The following is a 10,596-nucleotide window of genomic DNA, read 5'->3' on the forward strand; positions in this document are numbered from 1 at the left end:
TTTTTATAGGTTGAAATTCGATAAATATTCCGTGACTAAGACAAATGATGATAAGAACTTAATAAAATAATAGGTACTGTGAATAAAACCTAATTATCGTAATTTTGTAAGCTTGGACATTATAATTTATATTGTATCAAAAGTAAGGCGTGAAAAATGGAACGAATACTTTTACTAACAAAATATAATTTTTATTCACGGTCAATCAATGTATTATACTACAATTAATGTATTGTAGGTACCCAACTATAACACTGAAAATATCTAAAATACAAGACTATATTTATTTTAATAATTACAGGTCAAGTAAAAACATTTTTTTATGAATGTATATTTCTTGATACTTTTATGGAATAGGTACATAGAGTGATCAAGAGACCCAGTCATGTGACGTAGATAATGAGAGAGATTCTTAAATTTTGGAAACACAAACACGTAATTTTGTATCGCCAATAACTCAAAAGTTCAAAGCGTTTTACCCATAGATTTCTTCCATTTATTTCCCATGGGAGCTAGCTAATCACCGGGATAACAATATTCAACTTTTTTGTCCGGGACATGGTCTATCCGAGTGCCACGTATTATCTAATCCCGTTCAGCTGTATGTTCACTTAAATATTTTTTTCGAGGGCTAGATATATATTTAAGAAAATAATTTTAATCTAAGAACTTATATTAAATTCTTTATATTCAAGTATACGTACATAATGTTTTTTTTAACGTTATGCGTTTACACATTTTACACAGATTATTATTGTAAGACTTCCAATTTTATTATCTCATAAATAATTATATAAATTTAACTTGCAAACTAGTTGGACAATCAGGAAAAAGCCAACATAAAACGCTTCACTGCAACCATGTCGACTTATTAATTTTCAGTACATTGCGAACAACGTGCATAGGTAGTAATTTAAACGTATTCAACTTTACTTCATAACTCGATTGCCTTGACGTGTATAAGTGGAGCGCTAATCATTAAATTTTCTATTTTACTTTGCGAAAGAAGCGAAAATGTATTCACATATTAACATAATCTAAGAAGTTAGTAGTTAGTAATTTTGTGGTATTTTCATTTGCAGCAAAATGCCGCCGCAAGGTCAACAAGCGGGCTCATGGGTCCTATACGAAACCGATACGGTGAATAATGACAGTGATGCGCCGGTGCTGGTCCCGCCATCTGCTGAGAAGAGGGTATGGAAAATTGTCTGGAGGAACGTCATTCTGTTCGTCTTGCTTCACATCGGAGGCGTGTATGGAGCGTACCTGTTTTTGACAAAAGCCATGTGGACTACATGCTTGTTCGGTAATTTATTTTTTCACTAGCATATTAAATGATGATAAAAAAACTCAACAGTAATTGATGCTCCCTTTGAGTGCTCCACAACACCCACCCTCCCTTCGGATCGGAGCTATTTCATCACATGAATATTAATTTAATTGTGTTCAAGTTAATTAGCGATGATTGATCTCGTTACAGCTGTGTTCCTTTACCTATGCTCCGGACTGGGCATCACTGCCGGTGCTCACAGGTTGTGGGCGCATAAATCCTACAAAGCGCGCTTGCCTCTGAGACTTCTGCTGACTCTATTCAACACGCTGGCTTTCCAGGTAAGGGATTTTAATCAAATCTACTTAAGACTTTAGCAAGGATTAGATCTATCGGTTCCTTAGCGCAAGTCGGCTGTGGATAGGAAACCCTTAATGCGATTTCCAGTTTGTGGAAACAATTGTAATTCTTTGTTTTTTTTCGACGTTAGAGATTTAAATAACTTATTTAAAGAACAAAGAAGTTCAGCACTAGCTTTGTGAACTTTAAAACATTAATCAAATGCAAATATAACAATAATGAGCGGCGATAGCCTAGTTGGGTGTGGAACGGACTGCCGAGACGAATGTCCGCAGGTTCAAATCCCCAAGGGCACACACCTCTGACTTTTCTAAAAAATCATTGTGTGTATTCTTTGTGAATTTATCGTTCGCTTTAACGGTGAAGGAAAACATCGTGAGGAAACCTGCACATCTGAGAAGTTCTGTATAGGAATTTCGAAGGTGTGTGAAGTCTACCAATCCGCACTAGGCCAGCGTGGTGGACTAAGGCCTAATCCCTCTTAGTAGTAGAGAAGGCCCGTGCTCAGCAGTGGGCAAGTATATAATACAGAGCTGATATTATTATTATTAAATATAACAATCTTGCAATTGTAAAAATACTGTATTTTATTAATTTTCAAAATATACGTGTACTCCGCATAGGTTTGTGGCACTGCGGTATAAATAATCCGAAGCCATACAATGCAGGATTTTATACGTGACATTTTTTAAAAAGTAATAAGTAGTACAAGCATACATTTTAAATCTAAGACTCAAAACTTAAGCCACATATTGATATTCAAGCAAACTATATTTCATGCTGAGTATTTAATTACGTACAGTCCGATAATTACCAAAAACAATATAATATCTGCTAAATTTCTGTCGCTTCTGCATTAGTAAGAATGATTCCTGTGTATAGTGAAATCGTTACCAATTACATAGATATGTGAATGTTATTATCTTTCAGAATCCACGTTGTTTTGGTAGCGTTTGTATTTCACCATATGATTAATTATAAAAATTATCACTATTTTTGCCAATTTTAGCTCAGATTAAGATAATTCTTGACGTCATTTCATAAATCTGTAAATTAAGTCATATCAAATTTTTGTTCATGATTGTTATATTATGGGCATTGATTGGCATGGATTGTTATATTTATTTATTAATTATAAATAAATAAACTTGCACAGTGCCATTTTACATTGCGTTAATAAATGCAACCATATACTCGTCTTTACTTTTGCGCCAAAAAAACGGTTAAACGCTTTTGATTTTTTTATCACTGTGTAGTTAAATGAGAATGCGGTGTGTGGATGTTTTCTTTGCAAAGTCTGATGTTGCTACCCCGACGAAGTCTTTTAGACTTGTAGTAGTGGCTTTACGGCGTGTAAAATTAAAATAAGTTTTCATTGATATTTATTTTATTCAAAACTTATACTTTTTCTACCTCTACGTCTTGAGCAACTTATTGTAAATTTATTTTGTTGTGAATATGTCGTTTAGGTGGAATTATTCATATTTAAATTAAGATACTTTTCCACCAGCGCGACGTCTATGTGAACTTTTCACAATGTATATTCAATGAAATGAAATGAAATGAAATGATTTATTTGAATCGGTAAAATGTTATACATTATTTAGATTCCGTCAACATTAACTCTACCACCAGTTCGGAAAGCAGTTATCACCAGAGAAGATCAGGCAAGAAACTCTGGTGTTGCTCTTTTCAAAATCAGTTTAAGGTGAAAACTACAATAATAAGGAGAGGAGAAAAAAAATACAATTGTTTTTTTTTATTGTTGTTTAGAGCAGTTCATTTATATGCTCGTAAAATAAGAAGTAAATTAATTTACATTTTATACGAGTGCACAACCCTCTCAGGAATAATGATTTTTTTCTTTATTATGCTCATAATTATTACCTCTTAGCAACCCTAGCAATTAGAAATAGTAAGCGAAATGGGCAGAACAGTTCACGAGTATGACGCATGTGCCAGCCATCGGCCTCCTCAACCATATTGTAAGGAAGTGGCCGACCTGTCACACGACGCCGCCGCAGGTACAGACAGTTAGAGAGTATTTCATACCCAAGCCGCCTACAGTTACATTACGAATAAAAAGAAAAAAAAATATCAAGTGACATGATTCCAAAGAAAATCACACAAAATGCCTAGTCCCAGGCATTTATATCCTCTAGATATTCTGATTATAAAAAAGGATACAGTAACCCTTAAAAGACTTGATCTTTGAAGTCTTGTTTTGCGATTAACTAAATTATTTTTGTTCGTAGTATTTAAACTATGGATATCGCTAACTTTTGGAAAGAAACTTCAAACTTTTCAATAAATAATACTACAAATTTAATCATGAGTCAATATGAAAGTTCTTCTTATCGCAAAGTCCAACTAAAGATATCGATAGAAAATAGTTGATGAGTTTATAGTTTATCAGCGCTGATAGTCTGCTGTCTGGGCCACGTGTGTGCATACGTGATAAACAGTTTATCTTGCATGGGTCATGCGTTAACACGTGCAACGACCGCAAAAAACGAAACCTCGTTAACATCTGTTATCTAATTATCAACACAATTACCCTTACTCTTGAATATATATTAATTACCTAATTATCTTCCAAGATAACTAAAGTTTTATACAACATCTTATTGTGATAAAACTCCTTTTTTTCAATCTCTAACAAAGCACTTAGTATTTTTATTCTGTTTTGTAATCCCATCACAAAATCGGTTTTGATGAGGGATTAGAGTTTTAAAAGTTATGGAAAGTTTCTAGACTTTACATCAATTTATTTCAATTTATTTACTCGCTGTTTATTAGTAATTGCATAATAATTATTTAAAAATTCTACACGTGCCAGTATTCTCGTTCGCAAATTTGGATTCAGAAGTACTGTTGGTAATGTACAATTATGCGACGTGTATCGATGTCAATTCATATAATTAAAGTTATTGTGGACAGCTTACAGCATTAATAATCATATTCAATTTGAAAACAGCACTCGTCTCATTACGGACTTATTAGCATTCATTGATTTTGTAACCAATCCTCGTACATTATTGAGGACTAGCTTCCGCTCGCAGCTTCGCCCGCGTGGATTTCGGACTTCAAAAATGGAGCCGGTCGCGAACGTTCGAGAATGTTCGTTTTACGAAGCTACTCGCTAGGTGATTCGCTAGCCTCTAGGTGCCAAGCAAGCCGCCTACCTGTGCGTTCGCGACCTTATATATATACAAAAATAATCCTTATAGCATGATTCAGTATTCACGCATGATGGCTTATTATTAGCGTATTTCATGTATAACTTTGGTATTTCTATACCGATTTCTATGATTCTTTTTTATGGAATATTTAATAATGTTAACTTTTTAATTAGGGATGACTAAGAGTGTTATAAACGTAAGAGTAGACAAATATAATGAGAAAACTTCGAACTGCTAAGCTATCGGGAGTTACACGTGTTATTGTGAGTCAACCATAAAAGATAGACACATGCTGTCATGGGATATTTTTTACATAATTTTAAGGAGAACATTTCCGTCATACATGATTTCTGTGTAGCTTTAACCATTAAGCTTGCACACGCGACGGAAGCTTAAAAATGGAGTAACTTCTCCCGTTTTCACAACATTTCCCTTCACTGCTCTGCTCCTATTAATTGTAGCGTGATGAAAAGTATACTATAACCAGCACAGGAGTATGACAAATAATTGTACCAAGTTTCGTTAAAATCCGTCGAGTAGTTTTTGTTTCTATAACGGTTATACAGACAGACAGACAGACAGACAAAAATTTTACTAATTGCATTTTTGGCATCAGTATCGATCCCTAATCACCCCCTGATAGTTATTTTGGAAATATATTTCATGTACAGAATTGACCTCTCTACAGATTTATTATAAGTATAGATTACCGCTTCTACTAAATAAAAAACTTACCACTTATTTCTATTAATAAAAGTGTTAACAGTAATCGTAGAACAATAAACAACCATTTCTTGCAGTTAACATTAAACAGCCTCTATAGTACATACATCTAGTAATTTATAAAATCTTTCACATTGACTCCTTTGGTAATTTAGGTAATCTCACAAGTTTTATAAGTGTTTCAAGTTTATAGCATTTACATATTATTTTATTTTTAGATTAGGTAAATTTTTGTGGTAGTTAAAATAGAAGTATTCACCTTTGGCCTCACAATAGACATTGACTGTTAACAATGCCTTTAGAGATGCAAATGAAATTATAATTACTGTCAGACCATACAACCACGTCATACTTTTTTATGTAATTTTGAAATAAAATAAACACTCTCCAACACGTCGTAAAAATATAAGTATTTTACAAATAAAATATTTTAAATTCACATAAATTTACCCTAGTCGTACGATTTGATGATAAAAACTGACTCCGAATAGTGTCATGTTTAAAGAACGACAAAGGCATTTAAAGTTTTTTGAAAGGCATTTACAAACACGAAGTATGAACCAACTAACCAGCATAAAAAAATAATGGGTATCACTGCATTTAACGCACTGCGAAAAATAATTCAAAGAGTTCTAAGTGTATATAATACCGTTTAATGTCTTCCATATAATAGAATCGTAAATAGATACTTTGTATTAAAGGTTGTCACTTAATCCTTATAAATATTATTTATTCTCTTATGAAAATGAACTATTTTTGTTGTTGATTCTTTTCATAATATATAGTATGATAAAAATCTTTAAAATAATATGGACGAATCTAAACAATGTATTTTTGTGGTATTCTTTATTTGTTCCAATAAAAAATATTTGCATTTTTTTTTGATTTCTCATTAGTGACATCACAATAGATACGAAAACAATTATCATGCGTTTTATATCTAGAAATACCTAATAAATACATTTTGTACAATTTACACGAAGACACAGCTGACAACAATATTCTTTTAGTGATATTATACAGGCTACCATAATGTCCTTGGATTTTAAACAAAAAGTCTGAATCAATATTATATTCCAGGACGCAGTATTGGACTGGGCTCGTGATCACCGCATGCACCACAAATACTCGGAGACAGACGCCGACCCTCACAACGCGACTCGTGGCTTCTTCTTTTCTCACGTCGGATGGCTCCTCGTTAGAAAACACCCCGAGATCAAGGCCAAAGGACACACCATTGACATGAGCGACCTTTGGGCCGACCCCATACTGCGCTTCCAGAAGAAGTGAGTATAAAGATTTATGTGAATATTACACTTTAAAATGAGACTAATTTAACGCCAATGGTTTGCTGCAATGCTTTCGATTCCGGATTCAAAATTAAATAAAATCGCTACGAAAAATAACTTTTATTTCGAAGAAAATAATATTTTATTTATAGTTGGATTTTTAAACCTAGCTATAATGCATTGAACATTTGTTAACGATTCACTCGTCTTCAATTATTGGTTCGGTACAGGGCTAAACAAGAGAGTAACTGTCTTTTGAAACAGGCAATATGTTTTTAAAGGACACTGACCATGTGATCTAATGCAAGATAACAGAGAACATGCGTTTATATTAAATGCTATCACATAAAGATGATACAGAGTATGCAATGAACCTGGCACACTTTAAACAGACAACAAATAATATTAAGAATTTAGATCTGATTTATATTATGCACCATAATAACATGATAATAACATAATATTCTACGTGTTTTAGTTTATTGTTGTATAGACCTGAATCTAGATATTCCGAAAACATTACATAATACGGAAAAGTTTAACAACGCTTAAATTATTATATGTAACAATTTGATCGGAGCAAGATAGATATCTAGGTATTGTTGAAAAACATTAGTAGCGCGGATTTATGAAATAAAATGACATAGCTTAGACATACATACGCCTGATAAAAACTCCAGTAGGCAGTTTGCGCATTATTTGAGCCTGTATGAATAAGAGTCAGAGTATATGTAACTAACTATCCACATAAAAGTCACATGTTTATGGTTACATGGTCAGTTTTATGTCTAAAAATGTTTCAGCTGGTCAGTATTTGGGAGGAAAACCAACCATTTGGCCTGAACGTATATGTGTCCTTAGAAGTCCTCTGAAAAGGTTTAAACGCTTCCAAAGTGGTCAAGTCGGAATCAAAGTCCGCAACCACTACAACTATACATACTAGATGTTAAAGTCACCGACACTGTTTTAAAATTATAGACAAGTATACATAAATAAATTTTACGTAAGAGATAATGATAATTAAGACTACAAAATCGATGATAAGATTTTACAAGCCACTCATAAATTATCATACAAAAATATTTTTTTCTCCCTAAATATAAAAAAAAAACTATTATACTTTTAGTTATACCCAGCAAAATTAATTTTCAGGTACTACTTAGCCCTGATGCCTCTGATTTGCTTCATCCTGCCCTCGTACATCCCTACTCTATGGGGAGAATCAGCCTGGAACGCATATTGGGTGTGCGCTATTTTCCGCTACGTTTATGTACTCAACGTCACTTGGCTCGTCAACTCGGCAGCTCACAAGTGGGGCAGCAAACCCTACGACAAGAACATCAACCCAGTGGAAACTAAACCTGTCTCACTGGTGGTTCTCGGAGAAGGATTCCACAACTACCACCATACATTCCCGTGGGACTACAAAACCGCTGAACTGGGCGACTACTCTCTAAACTTCAGCAAGCTGTTTATCGACTTCATGGCATCGATCGGATGGGCGTATGACCTTAAAACCGTGTCTGCTGAGGTTGTTGAAAAACGAGTCAAGAGGACTGGTGATGGAAGCCACCACGTCTGGGGATGGGACGATAAAGACGTGCCCTCCGAAGAGAAGAAAGAAGCAACGATCATTAATCCCGACAAAAATTCACTGAGTGAGAACTCTATTTATTAACACGTTTAAGCCTAAGATCTAAATGTATTGTTAAACCAATTGTGAAGGAATTGTGATAAAAGTAGACGTAAATATTAATTATTTATTACTATTTATATTTCACTGCAGTTGATTTTGTAGTGGTTGTTAAAAGACTTTACCTGTTAAATTTAAGTAACTTTAAAATATGGTGCCCATTGTTTAAATTATAATATAATTTTATTATAATTGACAAATTAGTTTTATTTAAAAAAATATTTTATTATGTTTTCAAACCACATAACTCAATTAATGTTATCAGACACATTAACATTATAGCAGAAATTTTAAATAGAAAAAATCACTAAGTGAAACACTACATTGCATACAAATACACGTTAAAATAAAACAGAATTCCGTTAAACAGGTAACTAAGGTTTTACATGAAAATCGGATTTTCGAACCTCACGTGCTATACTTTACTCCTCTAACAAAACATAAACTCTGGAAACCATTGACCTATAACTATATTTTAAAATTATTACACTAACTGCGAGGAGTCTTACGGGATCCTTAACATCTATACCAAGAAGACTTAATTAGGAATTCTAAACAATACAACAACTAAACTGCCCACGTCGTATTTCAATATTTTACTCGATAATAAAATTATAATGAACGTTCTGTTTCTTCGCGTAAGTGAAACATTATTATTTGGCTGTTATTAGCATAATGCGTGGACAAAATATTATCTTGACAAATATAATCTATGTTAAGTGAAATTATTATACCTAGATTTACCTGCATATTCTCTCGTTTATTGAAATCATGTAAGTTTAATAATTCCACAATGTTACCAAAATTACATTGACCACGTCTTAAAAAAGTGCACTGCAGTTGATAAAGTCCATAGCAACATATTATCTGCTCTTTCTGCCTGTATCCATAACTTGTGTATTATTAAACAACTAGTTAACCCGACAGACGTTGTCCCGTCTTAACTGTGAATTTGCTGCGCGCATTCTGTCAATCGTTGACATTTATGTATTTCAAACAATGGACCGTTATATAAAATTAATATTTTTGTTAAGTTTTCTTAAATTTTCTAATTTTCCGCGAAATTTTTTGAATTTTTTCTTTCATAAGAACCTTCTCCTGATAATAACAAACACAACAAAAAACGATAGTGAAATCGGTCCAGCCGTTCACGCGTGATGGCGTGATCAAGGGAAATAGGGATTCATTTTTATATATAGAAATGAACACAGCTACCTATAGCAAGCAAATTTTGGGCATACATGCTGGAATGATCCAGGTGAATGATCGTGATATGAGCGGATATTGATTCGGTTCTATTAGTTCGAGGAAATTCGCGTGCAGGCCGGACGCTACACAAGGTTTACAAATTCAGATAAATCACACATCACGAGCAAAACTTTTAATATTAAACGATGCTCTTGAATTTTATTTCATTTACAGGTATCTTAACCAGTAAGTTTGCGCTAGGGAGTTATATTTGCCATTCATGAAAAACCGCTGAATTTTTATCGAGCTATTGATTACACACATCTATGATCTACTGTAGTAGATCATAGATGTGTGTAATCAATCTATAGTAATTAAAAAGTGTTTGTGAACTGTAGTTCACAAACACTTTTTAATTACTATAGAGGTAAATTATTAAAATGAAGATTGAGATGTAAAAACGAATTTAAATAAAGTCCACTTTTAAAATAAATATATATAATACCACTCTATGAGAGCAATGAATTATAATTAACCTAAGTTTCAATTATACAAAAGTGCAAATAATTCATAACTAAGTAGCTACATGTTTGTATAACAAAAGCACAATTATTAATCTGCAAAGTGCTTGTTGTTAATAGCGGTCTACGTTCAAACACGCATATAATATATTGTGTGTATTCGTTGCTTACAAAAACGAGGAAAAACACTTATTTACGACAGAAAATATTTGTGAATAGTGTGAGTTTTTATGCTAAAAGTCGCGTTATTGAGTGCCCATGACGTTATGTCGGGTGACGAGTGTAACACAATATGTACTTGTATAGGCGTAGAGCTGTGTAGGCAGTAATTTCAATTAGGGGAGGTCGTATTGTACTGCATAGTATGGAT

The 10,596-nt window shown here is 33.3% G+C and overlaps 1 protein-coding gene across 1 annotated transcript; it reads left to right on the forward strand.

The window, feature by feature from the left end:
• The first annotated feature begins 1,055 nt into the window (after nucleotides 1-1,055).
• Nucleotides 1,056-8,713, forward strand: LOC119192536 (acyl-CoA Delta(11) desaturase-like). The gene is made up of 4 exons (XM_037446345.1): nucleotides 1,056-1,306; nucleotides 1,481-1,611; nucleotides 6,616-6,821; nucleotides 7,977-8,713. The coding sequence occupies exons 1-4, from the start codon at nucleotides 1,087-1,089 to the stop codon at nucleotides 8,500-8,502; spliced, it is 1,083 nt and encodes a 360-aa protein (XP_037302242.1). The 5' UTR covers nucleotides 1,056-1,086; the 3' UTR covers nucleotides 8,503-8,713.
• Nucleotides 8,714-10,596: the final 1,883 nt, after the last annotated feature.

This window comes from Manduca sexta, unplaced genomic scaffold (assembly GCF_014839805.1).
Source record: "Manduca sexta isolate Smith_Timp_Sample1 unplaced genomic scaffold, JHU_Msex_v1.0 HiC_scaffold_2893, whole genome shotgun sequence".
NCBI lineage: Eukaryota > Metazoa > Arthropoda > Insecta > Lepidoptera > Sphingidae > Manduca > Manduca sexta.

Bases quoted from the DNA above. Each gene is read 5' to 3' on its own strand.
- LOC119192536 (XM_037446345.1), top strand. From the start codon at position 1,087: ATGCCGCCGCAAGGTCAACAAGCGGGCTCATGGGTCCTATACGAAACC. The intron at 1,307-1,480 runs GTAATTTATTTT...ATCTCGTTACAG, and splicing joins GTGGACTACATGCTTGTTCG to CTGTGTTCCTTTACCTATGC. The intron at 1,612-6,615 runs GTAAGGGATTTT...ATTATATTCCAG, and splicing joins TCAACACGCTGGCTTTCCAG to GACGCAGTATTGGACTGGGC.